At 41.3% G+C, this 25,499-nt stretch overlaps 1 protein-coding gene across 2 annotated transcripts; it reads left to right on the top strand.

The window, feature by feature from the left end:
• Positions 1-6,034: 6,034 nt before the first annotated feature.
• LOC123746687 (enoyl-CoA hydratase EchA19) lies at positions 6,035-22,074 on the top strand. 2 transcript variants are annotated; one of them, XM_069316774.1, is made up of 8 exons: positions 6,035-6,588; positions 9,465-9,650; positions 10,442-10,546; positions 10,763-10,905; positions 13,179-13,318; positions 14,817-14,971; positions 18,585-18,745; positions 21,788-22,074. In XM_069316774.1, exons 2-8 carry the CDS (start codon positions 9,536-9,538, stop codon positions 21,872-21,874), a joined length of 906 nt encoding a protein of 301 aa, XP_069172875.1. In that variant the 5' UTR covers positions 6,035-6,588; positions 9,465-9,535; the 3' UTR covers positions 21,875-22,074. The 2 variants fall into 2 exon arrangements, with proteins under 2 accessions (XP_069172875.1, XP_045584321.2); XM_045728365.2 differs by having other exon boundaries at positions 6,581-6,700.
• Positions 22,075-25,499: the final 3,425 nt, after the last annotated feature.

The raw sequence follows: 25,499 nt of genomic DNA, 5'->3' as shown, positions 1-25,499 counted from the left end.
TTATGTTCTTAGGGTATTAAAACTATCAACACACGACAGAAAACGAAAACAGGCATATAAATTGGATAAGTTTAGATTTAGGAAAGATCTGGGTAAATACTGGTTTGGTAACAGGGTTGTTGATTTGTGGAACCAATTAACGCGTAGCGTAGTGGAGGTGGGGCCCCTTGATTGTTTCAAACGTGGGTTGGACACGTATGTGAGTGGGATTGAGTGGTTATAAATAGGAGCTGCCTCGTATGGGCCAATAGGCCCTCTGCAGTTACCTTTATTCTTATGTTCTTAAGTGTTTTTTTTTACCACACCTTGCCCGAAACGATGTGCTTATTAGTGGCTTTAGACATTGTATTAACTATCTCTTTCTAGAAATCCAACATTATGTTTGTAACTCATCTTGCATGTACAGTACTATTACCTGAATAAACATTGTATTTGCTTTTCTGTTTGCACTTTCTTACAATGCATTTTTTTGTCTATACAGTATACCTAGGTCATAAAAGTATTTATGTGTACGTCTGATATGTATGTATTAACACGATGTACTGAACGGGGTGAGAATAGCTTGAGCTACCTTATCCCTTTGTGTGTATTTTACCTCAATAAACTTATTTAAATTTCAATGCATTTTTATACTTTTTACAATGTATTTGTATACTTTCTTACAATGTACATGTAAATTTCTTTTTAATTTTACTAGAAATTACCTTATTAAAATTACAGTATATGTTAGATTAAGGATGTGCCCGAAACACTAAGTGTGCTAGTGGCTTTACAAGAATTACTAACTTCAATGCTCTGTACTCTCATAAACCCAATGAACCTTCTTGTATATAAATAAATAAATAAATAAATAAATTTGATTTGGTTTGAATAGTGACCCCGTGCAAAGTTTGATAAACAACAACATGGTAAGTCTGCAGTATTGTGAAGAAGAGTAAGTTTGGAGGTGGCCGGTGTCATGGCGGCGGCTGGAGGCGCACATGGCGTCTCTCGTACAACCATCGACGATACCTTAGAAGATGTTGGAAAACCATTACTGCATACCACAAAATTGAATCCTGAACGTCACCCGGTCATAGAAGAGGACCCCGAAGGAGAATTCATAGACAGCAAACACCATAGTAAGGCAAACAGACTGGAGGCAAAGCGCCGCCATTTATCAGAGGTAAACAGAAATGAGGCCGACGCCACGCGGCCTCAATATCCACACCCACCGCTCAACCAAGGTAGGCCAAGCTCTTCGGAGTTACAAACCTTTATCATTGCTTTTGAGGGCGAAAATGAGAATATTTTCCGAAATAGTAGGGCACAAAGCATCCTATATAATGCCATTCCCCACAAATTCGGAATCGACGTGCACGATATCAGACCAAACAAACTAAAGAACCTGATCGCAGTGGATCACAAACACAGCGCGGAACTGGAGATTTCAAACATTACTGACATCTGTGGTTACAAAGTTAGGTGCTATAAACCACTAGGAGACAGATTAGTGAAATATGTAATCCGGCATGTTGTAGACATCAGCGCAGAAGACATTAAGGCACAACTCGACACAAATGGCATCCCACTCTATGAAATAAAAAAATTTATGCGACGAACGAACGGAGAACTGAGTGATACAGGCACCGCCCTGCTTACTTTTCTGGACTACGTTCCCCCTGATAGGATTTGGTTAAACGGCTTCCTCCACAAACTAGAGGTGTATGTTCCGCGTCCCACCCAATGTTTTAAATGCAAGGGTTTTAACCATACCTCGAAGGGCTGCACTAAAGATATCAAATGTGGGAAATGCTCTGGTTCCCACTACACACAAACCTGTGCATCGGATACACTCACCTGCTCAAACTGTGGTGGCGAGCATGACATCACATTTAAACAATGTCCCTCTTACGTAGCAGCAGCAGCGAAAATGAAGGTTCCCCCTACCACCAACCTGCTATACAGCAGCGCATTAAAAAAACCTTCCTCAGCTCATCACCAACCTCTACCTCACACTCAACCACAACCTTCGCTTGTACCGGATATCCCTGTCTCCGACAATCCCGCAACCCCAGGGTCCAACCACCTCTCACAAAACGCGCAACTGAATCCTGATTTAGTTGAAACTCTCGTCACTCGCCTCGAAAATGATCTTATTGAAACGATCGTCACTCGCATCGAAAATGCACTGGAAAAGACCCTGGACCGACTCCTAACAAAATTTTTTGCCCAAGTACCACAACCCACCCCTGAGGCTGACCCAACAGACCCCCCATCAACAGTTACGGACACTGACATCCGCCCAAATAAAGCTACCAATGCTGGACACACATTGTTTGATCAGATGATGGAAAAACTCCTAATTACCTCCTTAGCGCGCCTCACCAAAACCACTCCCCAGGCTGACGTGCCACAAACCCCAACCACCAGTACCAAGAGTAAGACACAGCCCCCATCCACATCTAGGTATCCAACTCGTACCACTATGAGCGCACCAAAGAAAACAGACACATCCACAACCCAAACATCCTAAATGGCTCCCCTAACCTTCATGACTTGGAACGCAAAAAGCATCAAAACATCCCTCACAGAACTTAAACAATTCCTCTACTCATCCAAACCGGACTTAGCATTCATCACCGAATCCTGGCTCACTCCCAAACAAAATCCCGTATTTAAAAACTTTCAGATGCAGAGACTGGACAGACCCAACCGTATGGGGGGTGGTATTTTCCTTCTAACACGAAGTAATATGACATGTAAACCTGTAACACTAACGTATTTTGTGAACGGTAAATTAGAAGTTCTAGCATGCCTAATACCTTATAATGGTACACACATATCCTTTCTGGGTATATACAACCCTGGAGGCACCATAAACTCAAATGAACTGGAATTTTATCTTAACCAATTACGACACCCGATCATTGTTACAGGTGATCTCAATGCTAACCACCCCACATGGAGTAGAGGTACCCAAAATACTGCAGGCACCGATTTGTACAACTACTTGGACACTACACCATATACTCTTCTTTCGCCGCCCTACCTTGCAACCTACTTTAACTACAGAACCAATTATGAAGCCTCACTGGACATCTGCTTTGGCTCTGCACACTTTCAACATGAACTACAGTTTCATACTGGACCAGATATTGGTAGTGACCACAAACCCCTCATAATAAAATTTACTAACTTTCACCCACCAACCCACCCGCTTACGCTTCCCAAGTGGAACATAAAGTACCTAGACAAGAAAAAATGGGCTGATATTGTCCGCCTCCCAGACACAGATGAAGTAGACCCTAACAAGCGCCTGTCCACAATCACCTCGGCCATAAATTCTGCAGCCACCCAAATGCTTAAGAAAACTTCAGGACATAGGTCCAACAAACCACTTAAACCGTGGTGGAACGCGGAATGTGCACGAACAGTCGCTTTACGCCGACGAGCCATTCAAAAACAAAGACGTCAACCCTCCCTACAGAACTGGGTCAATCTCCGGCGGGCTACAGCAGCGGCCAAAAAAACCATACTATCAGCAAAACGAGCATCATGGGCAACATTCTGTGATAGCCTCACACCCACAACGCCGCACTCAAAAGTCTGGGCTACTTTTAACAGCATTAAAGGTCGCCCAACATTCCCTTCGTTCCCCCTGATGATCAACGGTTCACTCTGTCAAACACCTCAGGAGCGTGCAAGTGTTCTCGCTGAATGCCTTAAAGTTACCCTCTCAACACCCTTCCTTCATGCCCAAGAACTCTCTCTCAGACAAGAAATTGACCGTGCCATACCGCTGCCCATGCTCGGCGTCGACAACGTGTACACCTTAAGCGAGCTACGATTGGCCTTAAACCGCCTACCTCTTGGCAAGGCACCTGGAGAGGATGGAATTCCATATGAGCTCATCAAATATCTTCCACCGACTGCACACAGCACTCTTCTAAACTATTACAATCTATGCTGGACTCACGGAAATATTCCTTCACAATGGCAGACCAGCATTATTCTTCCGTTCCTTAAACCAGGAAAAGACCCATCCCAACCTGCGTCATACAGACCTATCTCCCTACTATCATGCCTCAGTAAAGTCATGGAAAGGCTAGTACATACTCGCCTCCAATGGTACCTAGAGTATAACAATATTATACCTTCACTCCAAGCTGGATTTCGACCGCAATGCTCCACGCTAGATCAAATACTCTGCCTTGAACATGAAATCCGCACCTCTCTCAGAAGCAGTAAATATTGTCTTGTTGTCTACCTAGACCTCAAAGGAGCTTTTGATAGCATTCCTCATACTTGCCTCCTCGCAAAGCTTGCACGTTTAGGCGTACAGGGAAGATTACTTTTATGGTTACAGTCCTATCTCACAAACCGGACCTCCAAAGTCTTTATACAAGGCGAGTTTTCCGATGGCATCCCAATACAAACAGGTGTCCCACAAGGCTCCATACTAAGCCCAACCCTATTTGCCGCATTCTTAGCAGATTTGCCTAACACCCATCCTGTTCACCTCTCGGCGTACGCCGACGATTTAACATTGTATTATTCAGACAATGCCCTACCAAATACAGTCTCTACAATGCAAACAGCACTGGACCACCTCATAGATTGGACACAACAATGGGGCCTTCAAGTCAGTACTACCAAAACCTGCTATCAGATTTTCACTAAAAAAAGACTACTTCATCTACCCACCCTCACAATACACAACACTCCCATCCAACACGTACGAGAACATAAATATCTTGGCATGCGCTTAGACTCCCCCTTACTTACCTGGAAAGCACACATTCAACACCTTAAACAGACGACACAACCTCGACTCGCCATACTTAAAGCCCTCACTGGCACCACCTGGGGAGCACACCATAAAATCTTGCTCCGTTTCTATACAACCTACATTCGCAGCCAACTAGACTATTGTTGCCAGGCATATGCGTCGGCGGCGCCCACTAACCTACAGAGCCTCGAGGTCATACAAAATAATGCCATGCGACTTATATGTGGCGCAATGCGTTCAACTCCAATCCTCGGACTTTACGGGGAAACAGGCCTCACAAGCCTAACCACCAGACGAGACATTATGTGTGCCAACTATCTGTCACTCTGCACCACTGCTCACCAGACACACCCATACAGATCAAAAATTAACCCAACAGTTAACCCATATAACCCCCGCTCCCCAACCATTCACTCGCAACCTTTCCTCACACGGGCTACAAATAACCTCAATATAGACCTCTCCCTACTTCAAAACTGTGAAACCCAACCTCCTGTTCCCCCCATTCCACCTTGGCTTTATACAACTCCTAATACAGCAATACAACTCGAGGACAACATTCCAAAATCTGCACCAAACTCAGCCATAGCCTCAGTCTTTGTCTCAACAATGAAAAATTGCTACCCAAATACCACAGAGATTTACACAGATGGGTCTCGCATCTTCACGAACAACGTACCCTCGGTCACTTGCGCTGTATGGATACCGGAATACCATCTCAAGCAGGGATGGCGGTTACCAAACCAACTATCTATTTTCACAGCGGAATTATATGCCTTGTATCAAGCTCTCCAAATCATCACAACATTACCAGTTGGGATATATACAATCTGTAGTGACTCCAAGAGCGCGATTCAAGCAATTTCGTACTCTTCGAAAACATGCAAGGAGATTGTCTACCCATGCCTTCAACTTCTTCACAAACATCAATTGAACGGTTATGACACCTCTATCCAATGGGTCCCAGCACATTGTGGTATTCTCCATAATGAACTGGTAGACCAACTAGCCAAAGCAATGCACGACACGCCTCACCTCACCCGTCATCCAATTCCCCATGTTGCACGTAAAGGAGCCTTCAAAGATACCATCTCCCAGGATTTTGCAACAAACTGGAAAACGTTATGCTCACCTTTGCACTATGGGTCCATTAAAAAGAAATGGGAAACTTGGAAACATGTCCGATATAAAAGCAGAGAAATTGATGTAACGATGACCAGATTAAGGCTGGGACACACCAAACTAGCAGCACACAGCTCTAAGTACAGAACAGACATCAACGAACTCTGTACTCACTGTCAGGTGCCTGAAACAGTCGAACACTATCTCCTGCACTGCTTCCGACATTATAGTGCCAGAGTAAATTTCAAACAAGTCTTTATCGCACTTAAAATACCCTTTACCATCGAGCATATATTAGGAGGCGGTGACCACTCGTCACAAGAAAAATACCAAATAGTCAGAGCACTGGCTAAATATCTCCAATCGACCAACAAATTGGGTCACATCTGACCCGCGCCACATTTATACCTGGCGCCACCAACAGCTAAACACAGAAAACAACTACCTCGTCGCAACACCAAGGATCAGCTGACGCCATAAACACAACACACCGCCCTACGGTGCGGCAAGTCTCCCTCTAACACACACCTCTGTTTTAATCACCGTTCCTCTATCTACAGCACAAAGCAACAAGCACCTTGGTAGCTCCGATCGTCTTCAACATAAAAGCGTCCAACAACATCAGTACTGGTGCAGTCATCGGGAGGACAAACCCTTCATGCAAACTGCACCTACTATCAACAAGAAGAAGAAGAGTAAGTTTTGGTGACCAGTCACAGTCTGTGGTACTTCTGCACCAGTAAATTTACCTGAGGACCACTAGTACTTGTTGTCTCGACGATAAAGGAAGCCGGCGGCTTCTCAAAGGTGGCTTGTCAATTGTCATTTGGTGGCCGGCGGCTTGTTAATTATCATTTGCTCTGATAAAAGTAGGGTTTTGGCGTTTACGGCTTCGGCGGGTAGGCGGTTCCACGGGTTTACAACCCAATGGGTGAAAAAAACATCTGTTTTCTGTTTGACATTGAAGGTTGGGGCAACAATGTAAGCATTGGGGCCCACGTTGAGGGTGGGCCCAACAATGTTGCTTCTTGGCACCTTGGCGCATGCCTCCTTAGGTGTCCTCCAAGGTACCCTGAGGTACACCTTGGCAACAATGTTGCCCATTCTACATTGAGGGAAGGGGAAACAATGATGCCCATTAGTGTTTAGACCACTTTCGTCTTCTCGCTGTTTGGCTTCGACTTAATCGGCTACCCAGTGGATGCTTGATGCTTTGTCGTCTGGGGTCACAGTGTGTCGATACCGTCTTCCAGTTTTCCCTCTTGTGTGGGACAGGTGCTGGTTCTTTCCTCCTCAGGAAATGCTTGAGTAATTACTTAGTGCAGTTACATGATGAGAGTAATTCTCGTGGTGTCCCGTCTTCCCAGCACTCTTCGCCATACTGTATAACGCTTTGCAACTACTGACGGTTTTGGCCTCTACCACCACCTCATCTACCTTGAAATGGTAGATGAAAACTTGTTTCTGAAAAGGAATTTTCTTATATTCGGCAGCTTTGTTTAGATACTTTAAATCTATGACCTCCTGTTCTTGAAGTTCCATGTATCAGAAATTCTTCCCTATCAATTTTATCGATTCCCGTTACTATTTTGTACGTAGTGATCATATTGCCTCTTTTTTTTTCTTCTATCTTCTAGTTCTAGCATATTCAATGCCTCTAACCTCTCCTTATAGCTCTTGTCCTTCAGTTCTGGGAGCCATTTAGTTGCATGTCTTTGCACCTTTTCCTGTTTGTTCATGGGCTTAAGATATGGGCACCATACAACTGCTTCATGTTCCAGCTTTGGTCTAACAAAAGTCTTGAACAATTTCTTTAGTATTTCATCATCGATGTATTTAAAAGCAACTCTGAATTGCTTTTAATTATCAATTACTGAATCGACAATTGTGTGTCACAGAGTACCCACCGATTGGTGCATTTGTCTGCTGTAGGGTGCAATTTTTATTTTTTCAGCTGTCTGGTGTTGTACCGTTTCGCCTTTGGGATTTGCTGTTTTTTTTTCCCTGGCTCACGGGTACGTCGCTGTAGCCCTTCTTAACCCCTTCAACACCACCACCAACAAATGGTTTACTAAACAACTAATTTCTCCTATAATAATAATAATAATAATGTTTATTCGGGTAAAAGTATATACTGTACATACAAAATGAGTTACAAACAGAATGTTTGATTTCTAGTTAGAGCTAGTACTGTATTTACTATGCATAACACCATTAATATGCACAGTATTTCACACAAGATCTATATCTTAATTTGTGCAGGTTACTTCATGGTTTACTATCCCAGAAGCAAGGGTGAGGCTTCTACATGGGGCTAGTTTATTGTACTAGTATTAAGTTTGAGAAAAGAAGAATATTCTACACTAACCATAGATCATGGTAATTGTGATGGCAGTAGAGCTGTGATACGGGCAAGCCCTAAACACATGTTTTGACAAAGTTATTTATTTTATTTATTTATTTATTGATTTATAAGAAGATACAGTGGGTTGTTAAACTGTATATGCTGGTGAGTGAATAGTACTGTACATTGTTGCCAAGCATTTTCTAATTGTTAAAACTGTGTATTATTAAATTAGGCTTCGTAGAATTAGGCGTTAGGCTATATTAGGCTAAAAATCGCCTGGCGTTCCGCGAGCGCTATGTCATGGGTTCGTATCCTGGCCGGGGAGGATTTACTGGGCGCAATTCCTTAACTGTAGCCTCTGTTTAACGCAACAGTAAAATGTGTACTTGGATGAAAAAACGATTCTTCGCGGCAGGGAATCGTATTCCAGGGACCTGCCCGAAACGCTACGCGTACTATTGGCTGTACAAGAATGTAACAACTCTTGTATATATCTCAAAAAAAAAAAAAAAAAAAAAAAAAAATATTATAAGGCTAGGTTAAGTTAGGTCAGGGGTATTTTTTTTAATTCGCTGGTAAACTGTCATGGGTATGAAGTGACTTGTAACCTGTAAGCTGACCTGTGATGTGCGCTGTGGTCTGTTTCCGTCTTCTTCATACGTTTGTGGTCTATCTCGAGTAAAATTCGTTCACACAGTGTATAGCACTTTGTAAGAACCCATTTTGAAATGGTAGATGGAAAGCTGCAGATCTTTTAACCATGTTCTAATCATCTGAACAATTTACCTTTGTCTAACCTAAGAATTGTGGAAATAACTGCATGGGATGTTTCACTGTCCGAGTACTGTATAGGTTAAAAATTATAATTTATCTGACAATTCTGGTAAACTATGCATAATTTGACCATAAGTATATCCACCTAGCAAATTACCACATGGCCTATTTCCAATGTATCCACAATTCTTTATTTTGTTAAAATGATTCTGAAAGTGAATCAACTATGTTTCCATCCAACATTTCAACATGAGGACATGTTGGACTTTTTATGGAAATTCGATTTTTAAAATTAGCAAAACACTTTGGGAACAGAGAATATGTGGAAGGTTTTTAAGTTATTTAAAAAATATGTTTTATACATGTGCAAAAGGTTGAAGGTTAATCACTATTATAAATTTATATACAGTTGTGAACCAGTTATGTAACTGTAGTTATTATATTTTTCAGAATTTGAAAGTGCATAGTTCAAGACTAAATTGAAACTAATACTCCTAACAAAGAGGATCGAAAAACCAGTGATGATTGCATCACTGGGGAGAGGTAGCAGATTTTTACACAGATGTTTGCTAAACTCAAGAGTTAAACCCAAGACGATGTCCACATTGGGAAAGACTGACACCTGCGCTGAAGAAGGTATCAAATCCTATTGATTTGTGACTTGCTAATCTGTGTATGTGCAGCCCATCCTCCTGTTTAGGTAGTACTTATAGTAATGATGAGGACCATCGTACTGTACATACTGTATATTAGTGTAAAAGGCAATTAGAAAGCAGAAATCGTTTGAAATTGGACAAACCGGAAAAGTTTTTGTACTAACCTAACTTAGCATGTATTAGGCCTAGGAAGGTTATCTGAGGCCTAATATACGTAGTACATATACAGTATGTGCTATACTAGGTCTAGGAATATTTACCCGGTAAGTGTCGTTTTTAGCTTTATTTTTTTGGACTATAAAGTGAAGTGTACAAAATTATACTATCTTATTGTCAATTACATATGTCTATGTATGTACGATGTTCCACATAGATACAAAAAGCATTATTTAAACAGGAGGATGCATTGGTATGTGACTCTGTAAATAAGAAAAAAAATAAGGGAATTGTTAGTTTCTTTTAACCCTAGTTAGTGTTACTTTTTCTTAAGATCTATCAGTACCATCTCTTATTTCCTTTTCTCCATTACACAATTATCTACATAGGTGTTGTGGGGGGGGGGGAGAGACACCCATTTCTCTCTCTATTGTGGTAAATCCTTACGCTTAAGAATGGAAGCTAGCTCAAGTTTACTAATGTATTTTGTGATTGGGGGGAATTATTTAAGATATTTTATGTTGGAAGCTTTAACACATATTTGCACATAAATAATTTGTCACCCATAGAAAGCACAGTACTGTAGTTGCAAACGTAACTTGCTTAATATTTCAGGCACTGTTATTGTTGAACGTCATCCAGAAATAACAATGATTGGCATCAACAGACCAGAAAAAAGAAACTGTATAAACTCTCCAACAGCAGCAGCTCTTCTAAAAGGTATTTTATACAAATAATGAAAATATAATGTGTACAAAAGTATCCGAAAATTTTAGTCTGCACATTAATGCTTTGTGTATTAACTCTTTCTAACTCTTAAAATAACTGTGTAATAAATATATACCTTCTTGCTATGCTGTATGGATTTCTAATATGTTGCTAAAATATTGAGCTTCCACCATTTAGTCATGTGAATAGTAATTATTTTTTCTACAGCCTTTCAAGATTTTGACAACGATGATTCTTCAAAGGTTGCTGTGTTGTATGGTGTGGGCGGTAATTTTTGTGCTGGTTTTGACTTGAAGGAACTGAGCGATTGCCCTCCTGTGGCACTTTCTGCTTATGATCGAGGACCTATGGTGAGTATGGCTAAAAAATGGGAATCTAAAGATATTCCAATTCCCTTTGATTACAGTTTTAGAACTTTAGAATTGATTAAAAACTACAGGCTTGATATACTGTATATATACGGAAAATCCACAGAGAAATATGAAATGAGGTGAACGTTTCGGCTTTGTTAAAGCCTTTGTCAACACCAGACTCAACACCAGTCAGTCTGGTGTTGACAAAGGCTTTAACAAAGCCGAAACGTTCACCTCATTTCATATTTCTCTGTGGATTTTCCGCATAAAATGATCAGTGTTTTGTGATCGTCAATTGCATACTGTATATATATTTTGAATAATATCAACATTATGTAATGTGATACTGTACTTTTGTCGCTACTGACAAAATCCTTTTATACAATACCATATGTGGAAGTTGTACCTATCAATTCATTTTTCCACCTTTTTTTCCAGCTTTGCTTCATGATTGTTTTAATAGAATTTAAGAGTTGTTTAATTTGGTATTTTTTTTTTTTTCAATGAAGTATTATATGAATAGATTTTTATAGATTTTTGCCCGAAACGCATTGCGTAATAGTGGCTTTAGGCATTGTATGTACTAGCTCTATCTATATATCAATCCATTAATGTAACATCACTTGTATGTATATACCTTACCTGAATAAACATCTGAATCTGAATCTGAAAGCCTCACTGTAGATTTTAAACTAACAGCTTACATTATCTAGGAGTTTAGGCCAATGAGAGTAATATATTTTATGTGATTATCAAAAGAAATAGCTAAGGCTGTAAGCTACATAGTACTTTCTGTATTATAGAATACTATTCAAGAGTTTGTATACATCATTCAGGGTGCTGATATGAGAGCAGAAAGACAAAAGAAGCGATGCAAAAAATGTTTAATTCACCACCATTTAGATTCGCCAGTAATTGTATCGAGGGGCTCATAAATACCAAAAAAAGTGGAAGAGCAAAATTTCTGATCTTGAAAATTGGAACATTTTTAGGAGAAGGTTCACGGCTGTTAGTTGAACAGTGCTGTTTAGACAGTATGGTGTAGGTCTTTATTCCATTAAGTGTTAATTTATTTTCTTTATTTCTTTATAAATAAAGTGTGCCACTAGTACGCATAGCGTTTCGGGCAATTGTTTGGGGCCACTATATAACCTAGCCAAAGACGTTTTCCACTTCAATTTTCTGGTGACAGGAGGAAGCAACAGTGATTGGTTACATTTGATAGTATAGTATGACTATTGAGAATAGCTAACCATCTTTCTCTCCAGCGGTTCCAGTTTGCATTGTGAATGAAAGGGTAGAAATCCGAGCAAGAAATTAAAGTTTGGGAAATTCCAACAGCAAAATCCTTCTGAATTTTTTATGTTTGTGCTATATTGTAGTGCAGATTTTTGAAGTATTTGTGATTATTCCTGTCACAGACCAGGAATAATTGATTAGTCACAATCAACCCAACCTCAACTTGATTAGTCACAATCAACCCAACCTCAACTTGATTAGTCACAATCAACCCAACCTCAACTTGATTAGTCACAATCAACCCAACCTCAACTTGATTAGTCACAATCAACCCAACCTCAACTTGATTAGTCACAATCAACCCAACCTCAACTTGATTAGTCACAATCAACCCAACCTCAACTTGATTAGTCACAATCAACCCAACCTCAACTTGATTAGTCACAATCAACCCAACCTCAACTTGATTAGTCACAATCAACCCAACCTCAACTTGATTAGTCACAATCAACCCAACCTCAACTTGATTAGTCACAATCAACCCAACCTCAACTTGATTAGTCACAATCAACCCAACCTCAACTTGATTAGTCACAATCAACCCAACCTCAACTTGATTAGTCACAATCAACCCAACCTCAACTTGATTAGTCACAATCAACCCAACCTCAACTTGATTAGTCACAATCAACACACATTGTATATAGTTTTCAATACCTTAATAACTTTGTAATTATGTTAAGTGATAAGCATGGATTGTGAAAAATCTGTTAAGATCTTACTTTTTAAAGCAAGTGAACAGACTTATAAAAATTGCTAATGTTTAACATTTACAAATGTTCCATAAGAAGTATTGGACTCTTGCCTTAGATTCTGACAACTAATGAAGGCTTCTAAAGCATTCTTGCAAGTTTTGAAAAATAACCTTATATAGACAGATTTTTTTGTTTATTGTTATATCCAAGAGATTTATATGAGTCATTAAGTTTTAAGAACAATGCAGTACTTTCAATATTTTTTGTTGGACACAGGGCCCATCACGATATGAGACCAAAAAACCTGTGATTGCTGCTGTGGAAGGCTTTGCAGTAGCTGGTGGGCTTGAATTAGCTTTGTGGTGCGACCTGAGAGTGGTGGAAGAAACAGCAGTAATGGGAGTCTTCTGTAGAAGGTTAAGATAATTATTGCACTAGTGAAAACCTTCACTATTTTGATAATCATGTGAACCATACATTTACAAAGTTATTCCTTAGTTTCAAAACTCCCAGTGATTGCTGCTAAAGCACCAGGGAGCCGGTGGCTGAGGGGACAAAACACTGTACGCGTGATCTTGTGGTCCTGGGTTCGATCCCAGGTTCGATCCCGGGTGCCGGCAAGAGACAATGGGCAGAGTTTCTTTCACCCTGATGCCCCTGTTACTTAGCAGTAAATAGGTACCTGGGTGTTAGTCAGCTGTCACGGGCTGCTACCTGGGGGTGGAGGCGTGGTCGAGGACCGGGCCGCGGGGACACTAAGCCCCGAAATCATCTCGAGATAACATCAAGATAAGAGGAAAGCATTCTTTAACATTCGAGTGCTGTAGTAGTCATATTTAGGCTTCACTCGCCTTCTCACTAACCAGTTAAAACATTTAATTTTCTCGTGCCTCCTGTATCTTCATCTTTGTGATATAATTAAGTATTAAAATTATATCTAATTCATTGTGTCGGGGAACAGGAAGCCAGAGTGTATTCGTACACGTTTGGCTTTTATCAAAGTTCCCGCTCAAGGCCGAATTACTGATCCCACCCAGGATGCAACCCCACAACAAGTTAACTGAGTACCTACTCACTGCTAGGTGAACAGCGACCTTAGGCGACAGGAAATGTGCCCAACCATTTCTGTCCCGCCCGGGATTCGAACCCGGAATTCTTGATTGTGCATCAAGAACGAACCCGACTGTACTACCGGGACCCTGTCTCAGTAGTGCATAGTTTTACATAGTACTGTATATATATTTATATGCTGTATGTACTGTACAGTGTATCTCTTTCTTCCCGCCACTTATGGTGAATATGTGAATATAAGCAGACAAGTTTTAGCAGTTGATGAATCCTTCATCTAGTCCCAAGTTGCTGTTAAATACTGTACTTTGCACTTCCTGGTTGGTTTTAACTAATTTTAGTGTAAAGATGATGGTGATAATTAGTTTCCAATAGTTACTGAATAAATGATAGATATCTTGCAATACACCTGTATAAGTAAAACCAAAGATATTGTATCATTAAACACCGATATAAATTTATGCCCTTAGGTAAATATACAGCTTGTATATTTATAAGTTTAAAATATAGAGTCCATGATATATTTAATATTTGTATATATATTGTGTATACAGTATACTGTACTTGTATATACAGTATACACTTTTGAATAATGTCTACTTGCCCAACTATATTTTTACAATGCAGTATTTCAATGTGCCGCTTCCTATATTCTTATTCCTTGTGTTTTTGAAAGTTAAAACCTACAATATCTAAAAAAAATTAAGGTAAAAAATATTTAAAGTGAAATATTTTCGCTTTTATATTTAAAAAGTGTACTTTTTCAATACATACAAATGTGTGTATTGAAAAAGTAGAGTTAGCATGGTTATTATGGATTTAATGAGTTTTACTCATATTTAATAGGTTTGGTGTTCCTTTAATTGACGGTGGCACGGTTCGACTTCCAGCTATTGTTGGTCTTGGACGTGCACTTGATCTGATTCTTACTGGCAGGGCGATAAAAGGAAAAGAAGCATTTGAGTGGGGACTTGCTAACCGAATTGTTGCATGTGGTACTGGTAAGGCTCTGACATCCTCAATTTCTGTGGGGAGCCCCGTCGGCTTCCTGAAGCTATACGAACTGATATATAGGGTAGTGCTTTATTAGTTTGGGGTCATCAGTCACAGTTGTCCTTTGCCTACTGGAGACCACGAGCCAGAACCTGACCAGAACCTCTGAGGCACAGGGAGCAATGGCCTACGAGCACTTTACATTTAAGTATGCCATATTTTGCCATTACCAGGAAAGTACTCTGAAAGATAGGTGAAACAAAAACTACAGTCTGGTGAAAATTGCTATCTATCTGGAAAGAGCAAAAGAACTCTCCAAGAAAGAAAACAAACGAGCAAAACGCCATGCAACTAGCACTTCCGGTTGTTAGTGCTACCTCCCCCAAAAGGGGGGAGGGAGAGCCGGCAGCCCACCACTCCAGTTCTTGAACCGATGTGGTGGTGGCCAGTTCGGTCACCTCTAGCCTCAAGTTCCTGTTCTGGATGTTTGCTCTGTGTGGCAGTTCCAGCTGTGTGTGTGTGTGTGGTAAGGTGGCCAGGTGTCTTACATGTACAGGAGCAGCACGCACCTAGGGTTGTCTTCCCTAGGTGCTCTGTAAGTACTACACATGCATTTCAGGGTTATCTTCCCGGGGGGCATTTGGGACTCGCTTCCCATTGAAGACTTCCTTGCTTGAGGTTGTCTTCGACCTTGAAGTGTGTCAGGGGTCTTGGGGTTTGCCAACATGCGCAGGTAGGGGAGTGTTTTTCCTGAGTTGGGGTGCACTGTGGCTGGCGCAGTCAGCTTTAATTCCAACGCGGCGGCCGATGTTTCTCTCCGGTTGCTATTGGTATGATTTCGGGGGCTTTGTTTTTGCTATGAAAGGGGTGGTGAGGTCCATGAATTGGTGTGAGCTTCCTTCATCACTGCCATTGCGCCGTCAGTAGGTTTGGCAAGTTTGTACTCGCCTTGTAGTACTCTTCCAGTTGTGTTTGCAAGGGGTTGCGCTTTGACTCTTTGGGCCCGCCTCTCATCCATTATTCTATTGGTGTACACGTTCCTGAGCTTCTCAAGCTTTTTCATCTCCACGTTTGATCTTGTGTAAGGGTTAGCCTCCACCACATCACTGCCTCTTGCATTCCATTTTGTTACTACTATGCCACTGAACAAGTTTTTTCTGATGTCTCTGTGGCTCTTTTGTGCACTTGGCTTCCTCCTGTGTCCCATTATGGGTGTACCACCTGTGTTGATTCTTCCATCTTTTTCTGTGGATCGTTTGGGTACTTGGCTTCCTCCTGTGTATCCCCCCCCCCTTCCTTTGGGGGGGGGTTACTAACAAGTGGGAGTGCTAGTTGCATGATGTGTTGCTTGTTTGTCTTCTTTCTGGGGAAGTTCTTTTGCTCTTTCTGGATGTAAGTAGCAATTTTCACCAGACTGTAGTTTGTTTTGTTTTGCCTATCTTTCTGGGTGCCTTCCACAGTCAATGGCAAAATATGACATACTTTAAATGTAAAGTGCTCAGAGGCATTGTTCCCTGCGCCTCTCTGAGGGGGCCAGGTTCTGACTCGTAGTCCCCGGTAAGCATAAGGACTCCTGTAACTGACGACCCCAAACTAATAAAGCAGTATATCAGTTCAGATAGCTTTAGGGAGCCTCCGGGGCTCACCCAGAAAATGGCATTTCATTACATTCAGCGGTGTTTTTTTCTTTATTTTGATTCTCCTGACTAGTTTCCATTCAGTATCTTAAGTACATGATTGTATTTGCTTAAAACCCTTAAAGCTGTTTTAATTGTGTATAAAAATGTATAACTCCTATTGATATTGAGTTCTCTAGTTCTCTGGCAACTACTGTACTGTTCTCTGAGCTCACATACAGCTGCTCCATCAAGTAATATCCCACTGTTTTCTTGAATAAAATTCATGCAGTTAGATAGGGTGACATACAGCAAGGTGGCACAGGAAATATTTAAGCATTTCTGCAAGACCATATTGTGCCATATTGAAGATTTTATCACTTCAACCAAGAAATGACTTGGCTTTCACGAAAAAATCAAAGTCGTACCAAGTCATTAATTACGATAACATTAGACTACCAAATGAGATCTTTCACAAACTAATAGCTGGTCTGGTTAATCAATCTTACTAATTGCCGCCAGATGATAGCACATATACCACTTCAGGGTTTGCTGATCCAGGCTGATTTAGATATTGGCATAGCTCCGCAAGCCCCAGACCTAAGCTAGAGCCATGATCTTAAGAAATTTGCTATCCTTAAGGCCTTCTTTTCTATGTCTTGTAGGAATTTTGGGAACATGACTTCTTGAGGACAAACTAAATGTTCAGAACAGTATTTCCCAGAGTCCATGCCGAGGCCACTAGTATGTTGGTTTAAATTGCCTCTGTCTCCTAATCTAAACTTGCTGTGGCTGCAGTGCTGTTATGCCCTGGTTTCTTCCAACTACCAGGTTGCATCTTCTGTAACCTTTATCTTACATTGAACATCATTCTGCAGCATAGGAGAGTACCCAAAATGTTTATTATTCCTTATCTTCCAAGTCTTCATTCTTACTTGAAGGAGCAGCAGAATTTGATAGACTCAGGAAACAGCCTTTGAGTAATATGAAAAGACCATTTTTGATCAGAAAATGCTGGCATTTCTGGTCTGTTGTCCCTCTTTATCATTGATCAAAGAGGGTTTTTGGCATTAGGATATATTGAGGGGGGAGGGGGGCTGAAGGGGGACTTATGAGGTGTATGTGTGATACTGCCACCTAGTGGAAGTCAACCAAGATATCCATGCAGGTCAACTGGTAGTTCGCCCAGGATGCTCGCATGGCAGATACCAGTAATGATAAAAATAAAAGACATAAAGACATAAAGTACTTGTACGTGTTAAGCTTGTATCGAAGTCCCACTCAGGGTCGAATTACTGACCCTCCCCAGGATGCAACCCCACAACAAGCTGACTAACGCCTGGGTACCTACTTACTGCTAGGTGAACAGAGGCATTAGGTGAAGGGAAATTCTGTCCCATTTCTGTCCCGTCCGGGATTTGAACCCAGAATTCTCGATTGTGTGTTGAGAACAAATTCGATTGTACTACTGGGACCCTCTACTGTATAGTTCCAGTACTGCACTGTCTAGAAAGGGTTATCTTGAGATGATTTCGGGGCTTTAGTGTCCCCGCGGCCCGGTCGTTAACCAGGCCTCCACCCTTAGGAAGCAGCCCGTGACAGCTGCTGACTAACACCCAGGTACCTATTTTACTGCTAGGTAACAGGGGAATAGGGTGAAAGAAACTCTGCCCATTGTTTCTCGCCGGCACCCGGGATCGAACCCGGGACCACAGGATCACAAGTCCAGGGTGCTGTCCGCTCGGCCGACCGGCTCCCTTGCAAGGGTTAAATATAAACTAGAGTAAGCAAGCTAAATTAGTTATTTTGTTTTTACTCGCAGTAATTAGAAGATTTGGAACCTGTAGAAGTAAATGTTTGTGGAAAATGTCATAAACCCTTGGATGAGAAAGTAATAAAATAATTACTTAAGTGATGGGCAAGTTTTCATGTATAATTATTTTAATTTGTAAAAAGGAAAATTATGTTATTTAAACTTTTAAAACTGTTCATTTCTTTTATACAGCTGTTGGACAAGCACTTAACCTGGCTCAATCCCTGGTCAAGTATCCACAGAAATGTATGCTGGCTGACCGAACCTCTGCCCTAAATGCCACATTTGCAGCGAAATCTTTGCAAGAAGCTCTAAAATTTGAACATGAAAATGGAATATCAGTAATTATGGAGGTAAGTAAAGTTGTCATTTTGCCAAATTGTGTGAAAAGTAAACCACTGAAGATTAAATAAATTTGTTAGGCCAAAGAATATGCTCAAAACAAATTACTGAATATGAAACCTAAAAAACTAGAGAAAAATATAAAGCATGCTTTGGACTTGTTAACACTTTGGCGTACCCCGCGCGCCACCCCTCAACTGTGCGATATGGGACCCAGGGTGTCTCGTCCTACGAGATTAAATTTTGTATCATTATGTTCGCAATAGAATTCTCTACAGCACTAAATGCATATAAACTCCAAAAGCCCGGCTAATTACCCGCAGCAAACGAACGAGTTACCCAGGAGCGCGCAAATGCGATAAAATGTTTTCACTATTTTCACTCTGGTCACCTCAATTTTCGTCCTAGGTCTTTCATTTTGGTCTCAATGGGTTCGCAATTGAATTCTCTAGAGGAACATTAGCATATAAAATAAAACACCTGGTCATGCTCCAACCGCCGACGAGTTGAAGATGGGCCACGCGTTAGCCGCAAGTGAGCGCTCAGACGCCTTCCAGCTACACTCCCAATTCCCGCCCTTTTCAAGCCTTTCTTTTGCAATTTTCTTCCTGGAAGGGCCTTGTTCATGATCACTATCCATCGTGGAGTAAGCGTAGATAGTTTCTAAAGCCGCAGTAAGAAATATAGCCACGGAAAATAGCCGAAATGTACACATGTTTGAGATGCGAGGGAGGCAACATTGGTTACAACAGTGGAGTGAAAACAATGGGCCCACGGCGTGTGCCAAGCCGCCTGAGGGCCACGAGGCTCAACAAAGAAAATGGGAAGACATCGGCGCGCATTTTAAAACCAGTCCCAAAAAAATTGGATAAAAACCTGATTTTTGGCGGTTATTTAAAGTGGATGACGCAATGCTGCGTCATCCCCGGTATTACCGACAGTAAACGGATGACGCAATGCTGCGTCATGCCCGGGCGAAAGTGTTAAAAGCTACTATCAGAGACTTAAACAGTCTCCGTTGTGTAGTGGTAAGACACTTGCCTGGCGTTCCGCGAGCGCTTTGTCATGGGTTCGTATCCTGGCCGGGGAGGATTTACTGGGTGCAAATCCTTAACTGTAGCCTCTGTCTAACGCAACAGTAAAATGTGTACTTGGTTGTAACAACGAATCTTCGCGGCGAGGATCGTATTCCAAGGACCTGCCTGAAACGCTACGCGTACTAGTGGCTCTACAAGAATGTAACAACTCTTGTATATATCTAAAAAAAAAAAAAAAAAATCTGGGCAAGCTGTTTTGCTGCACCCAAGATATGTGATCAAATTACTGTACATTGTTGAGAAATTACTGTAGGTGGTCAGTGCTTCAACTCTGATGTCACGGTTTTGCTATCTTAATAGCTAATGAAAAGACAAGCAAGGTATTCTGGTGGTCCCTAGTCCACCACTCCTTCCCCGTTCCTTTTTTGTCTGTGCTTCTGTCCTACATAGTCAGGAAGGGAACTATCAGGAGAAAGTGCCAAGCCATTACAACTATATACCATTTAGAAGGGGTCAGGATGAGGATTTGGGATGGGACAGGGGAATGAAATGGTGCCCAACCTTTCATTAGTGTATGCAGGGATGCCAGAGTGTGGAGTATTTAGGCATTCTATAACAAAACTACAATTTGACTGCATAAACCTCATACAACTCCCTGAGAATCCCATTATGTCCAGCCTATAGCACAATAAATAATACACACAGAAATCACAATAACGCAATATATTAAACGAACAAATCCACTAGGGCCGGTCGGCCGAGCGGACAGCACGCGGGACTTGTGATCCTGTGGTCCTGGGTTCGATCCCAGGCGCCGGCGAGAAACAATGGGCAGAGTTTCTTTCACCCTATGCCCCTGTTACCTAGCAGTAAAATAGGTACCTGGGTGTTAGTCAGCTGTCACGGGCTGCTTCCTGGGGGTGGAGGCCTGGTCAAGGACCGGGCCGCGGGGACACTAAAGCCCCGAAATCATCTCAAGATAACCTCAAGATAGGGCCTTGATGGGGGTTTGAACCTATGCGCTGAGTGTTGCCAGACATGTCTTAGTCAACTGTACCAGGACATGGTAAAAAAAATTGCAACCTGAAGTGCTACTGCCCTCACGAGGATCCCGAGGCTTCTACTGAAGCCTTGGGATTTTACTAACAGGGTTTCACACAATTCCCCCCATGCACTTGCGGGATCCTTGTGAGGGCAGTAGCACTCCAGGTTGTAATTATTTTGACCATGGTAGGGCATCAGGTTTACTGCTTTCGTTGCGTTCCTTTTAGCTTGAATCTGGCATGTTGCGTATTCACGCATCTTAGACATGGGGGAGGGGGCACGGACAGGTGGTGCAGCGGTGAGGTGTGACGTTTGCTTGTTTCCTTAAGTTGGGCGAGTTCTGCCTCACTGTTCGGTTTTCAATCGCAATTTCTTACCAAGTAGGGTTTGTTTTGTTATGCCTACCTTACTGGGTGCCAACCCCGTTCGATGGCAGACATGGAATACGCCCCAACCATATCATGGCTTCTGTAAGCCATTGAGAGAAGGGAAGGCAAAGGGAGCAAAGGGAATTGCTCCCTTCTCTGAGGGGGGTCAGGTTCTGGCTCATGGTCCCCAGTAGGCTGAACTCCAATTGACTGATGCCCCAGACTAATATAACACTATAACATTATATAATATAATATAATATAACAGGAGGCCTGGTCGACGACCGGGCCGCGGGGACGCTAAGCCCCGGAAGCACCTCAAGGTAACACATCAGCCAAATAGCTCCAGGAAGCCTCTGGGGCTCATCCAGAAAATGGTGTTTCATTACATTCAATGCTGGTTTTTTGTTTTCATAAAATACTGTAGCTTGGCATTTTTAATATCCTGAATAGTTTACAATAGTTTTGCTGCTTAGGAGTAATGGCAAAATATAATGCATTATATTTGAACAGTGTTATTGTTCTTAACCATTTTATATAGTACAGTACTTAAGTATAATTTAGAAATTACATATTGTACCTCATTTCTTGAATCTTTTCTCAGGAATCTGTTGAAGGAGCACAAAAATTTGTTGATGGAATTGGTCGACATGGAAAATTTAATTTGGATTCTCACAAGTCCAAGCTGTAGAATGAAGACATTGTGAAATGACAATGCATCTTTGTTACACATAAATCATAATTGTTTTTGTTGATTAATAAAGATTTCATAATGCATACAATAATTTTGAATTTTGATACTGTTTACACACTAACATTATACAAAATAAGCAGTTGTACTTTTTTGTAAATACAGTACAGTACTTAAATAAATATAAATACTATAAATAACATCTTTTACCCTTTTCTTATAGAGTATTGATCTTTTTTTCATACAAATGCCTCCTTAATCCATGAAACTAAAATATGGGTAATACAGTAATGACAAGTCAAGAGAATACGTATAGAGGTGGAGCGTAGGTCTGTGTGTGTTATTGTTATTATGTATTAGAATAACTGCACCTTATTACTTTCGCATTCTGATGATGCTAAAATACATCATCTGAACTCCGGCAGTAAATATTCCAATGACGCTAAATCATCATCCAATTGGCATTCATGAGCACTCATGTATTCATCGCTGTTGTGTATAATCTATCATGAATACAGTTTTATTTTTGTTTATGTTCAGTGGAGAATTCATTGGCAAACATTTTGACAACAAACTTAGAGTTACAACCCAACAAGTAACTTTGAAAACATAAAATTATTGTAAAAAAAAAATTGCATAGGTGAGCAACCTAATGTTTACAGTCAGAAATGTGTGGAGAGGCCGGACTGCCAAAAGTTAATGGATATGTGGTTGTATGCATGTTTTAATAGGTTTCCATTCATATCTATGCATTAGCATTCATGTGTTTGTTAAATTTGTTGTTCTATAATTTATTTTCTTTGGAATTAAATAATGTTCAGTATATTTTGTGGACATAGTTCAGTGTGACAGATGTGTTTCTGGTGTCCTACATCACAATCTTTATAATTTCATTAAGCTGAATATCATTAAGACAAATACAACTCCTCAACCCTCTAAAACACCCAGAGTTGAATGTACAGTATTGAAATACAATGGGGCCTTGACTTACGATGCTAATCCGTTCCCAGAGACGGATCGTAAGTCGAAATATCGTAAGTCGAAGCGATTTTTCCCATAAGAAATAAAGGAATTGAATTAATCCGTTCCCCACCCTCTAAAATATTAACATACAAATACATTTTATACTGAATACAATGTTTTTTTTCTAATTACAATACAGTACCAAAGTTTCTCTTACCTTTATGGAGGGCTTTTGATGGCGTATGGAAGATGGTGATGAGGGGGAGGAAGAGAGTTGTTCATGTTTGGAAGGGGAGTCCCCCTTCCATTATCACATCAGGCAGTGATGTTTTCTCTGGGGTACTCTCTCTCCTACGTTTTGCCTGAATACCACTAGGACCTGGTTGTGGTTCAGTGCTTGTTTGTCTCACTACAAATTTGTCAAGACACATTTGTTTTTCCCTTTGTTATAACATTTGTCTGTAATGATGCATCACAGTGTCATTGAATAGGTTAAGGCAACGACCTACTGCAGCTTGATTTGGGCCAGTCGTTTCAGCAAAGGTTTGCAATTCTTTCCATGCTGCACACATTTTCTTAATTGTTGAGGAAGAGACATTCTGTACTCTTGTTTCTGCTCTATGGTCATCCTTACATGGGTTTTCATATGTTGAGCCTTACCACTGTCTTTCCTGGGACTCATGGCATGATATATAATAATTACTTTAATGTTCAAAATGCAAAAAATCACCACAAAAGTGGAATTTCTTATAGGCGCAATCGTCACTAAGCGGGCAGCTGTAGTAAACTGAGGCAGGTTGGCCGCGTGACCGGGAACCACGCGCTCGGTCGACCCGAACGTGTACCAACAAATATCGGAAGTCGACGACACCATCGGATGTCGAGTCTCATTTTTCGATGAAATTTACATCATAACTCAAAATTATTGTAAGTAGGGGCAATCATATGTCAAGGTGCCACTGTACTTCTTTCTGGAAGTTCTTCTTTTCATCTCACTACAATGACTCCCCCTACTGAGTCCCATCAGCCACAGGAGTCCTGTTAGCATACTGAGGACCAGAGCCAGGACCTAGCCCCATCACAGAGGTAGAGGGAGCTGGGGATTGTTTTGACCACCCACACTGAGCAAGGAATCAGAAAGTAAGTGAAGCAATATAAACAACTGTGCAAGGTTTACATACAACGAAGCATCGAAATAGGCAACCAACTGCACAAACAATTCACTCAAAACCAAATAGTTCAGCCGACACTAGTTTGAACCCCCCCATAGTGTGCAAAGCCGCTAACAGGTGGCACTCTGCAAGCTCAGGCCTTCCAGGTCAGCAATGAGTCAGTCCAAAGGTGATAGAACACAAGCTGATGCACCTTGTAGGGGGACAGGGAAGCCACCGGGGCTCTACCAGAAAGAGACATTTTATTATGTTACTGCTGGTTTTCTGTAGGAGCCCCTTGGTGGCTCTCCTGATGCTACAGAGCAACAGAAAACATAGAAACTATGGTTTTACCATGGAGGAGAGTGACAGCTACACACACCCAAAGATAAAAGCCTGGGCCATTATACCTGACCCAAGGCAGCATAAGCCCATCTGGGACCAGGAAAACTTAGATACTGAACCATCAGGACTGTTAATTCTCCATAACCCCTGCGCCTCCTGAATACTGGCCCACGACATGCTAGCAAACACAGCTGCCAAGGCCACAAACTTAACAAATATTGTGGGTCCAGAGTTAACCTGCATGCAGGCTGGCTTTAAAATGACCTGAAAGAGTCTAACCTGCCAAATTTTACATGTCCTCATACGAAATGCATTATATTTGTAAACTATGGATACAAAGATACAAATCAAATGCTTTTAGAACTCTTAAGAGTAAAAGTATAAAATAATTTGTATGTTGCAGTAATGTATTGATTTATCACATCTTTGGTTTAGTGTTTCTGGACTGGCCTCAGCTCCTACCCAGTGCATTTTTTCTGGACATCCACAAAGCTCCAAGGTCTCAGAACTGACACATGGGGTGGATTTACTATGAAACTCATGAAGCCCAAGCTTCAGAACCCCTTATCCCAGAGGGACCTCAGAAACAACTTTAGCTCACATTGCCTAAAACTTTTGGGTCTGCATCTCAGATTTAATCAAAATCTGAGATGTAGTGGAACGACCCCCATTGGAAAAGGTAAGTGATTATACCCAGACTTTGTTCCTAGTTGTAAGGGGCTCCAATAATAGTTGAGGCTTCAGGGCCCCAGAAATTGTAGGTCAGTCACTGCTAACACAAGCTCACCAAACTCCAGGAGCAGAATCTGGTGTCTTCATAGAAGCAAGGGGGAGCATGTGGGGAGTCTAGATCAACCTCCTAATTGAGCAAAAACCCCCTAGAAAGAACAGACTTAGCTAAACAATCTAGGTATCTTGATGAAAGTGAAAAGATAGAAGGGAAGCGGTACTTTGCCCAGTGCCAACACACCATGGTGCAAGTATCCAAATACACCACTAGGTAAGAGCTCAAGTCACCCAAGGATTCAACCTGCCTCTTTGCCTCATTTGCATCTGGTACCATCCACTCACCAGCTCTGCAAGGACCGAGATGTTTTTTTGAGCTATGATGGGGTTAGTCCTCTGGTCCTCAATCATTCCTGGTGCGAAAGGACTTTGTTACAAGT

The sequence above is a fragment of the Procambarus clarkii genome, chromosome 85 (genome assembly GCF_040958095.1).
Source record: "Procambarus clarkii isolate CNS0578487 chromosome 85, FALCON_Pclarkii_2.0, whole genome shotgun sequence".
Classification (NCBI taxonomy): domain Eukaryota; kingdom Metazoa; phylum Arthropoda; class Malacostraca; order Decapoda; family Cambaridae; genus Procambarus; species Procambarus clarkii.
This window is presented reverse-complemented; position numbering and strand designations above follow the sequence as displayed.

Coding starts and splice junctions, on each gene's coding strand:
- LOC123746687 (XM_069316774.1), top strand. CDS start 9,536: ATGATTGCATCACTGGGGAGAGGTAGCAGATTTTTACACAGATGTTTG. Junction 9,651..10,441: donor TGACACCTGCGCTGAAGAAG/GTATCAAATCCT, acceptor TTAATATTTCAG/GCACTGTTATTGTTGAACGT. Junction 18,746..21,787: donor GAATATCAGTAATTATGGAG/GTAAGTAAAGTT, acceptor ATCTTTTCTCAG/GAATCTGTTGAAGGAGCACA.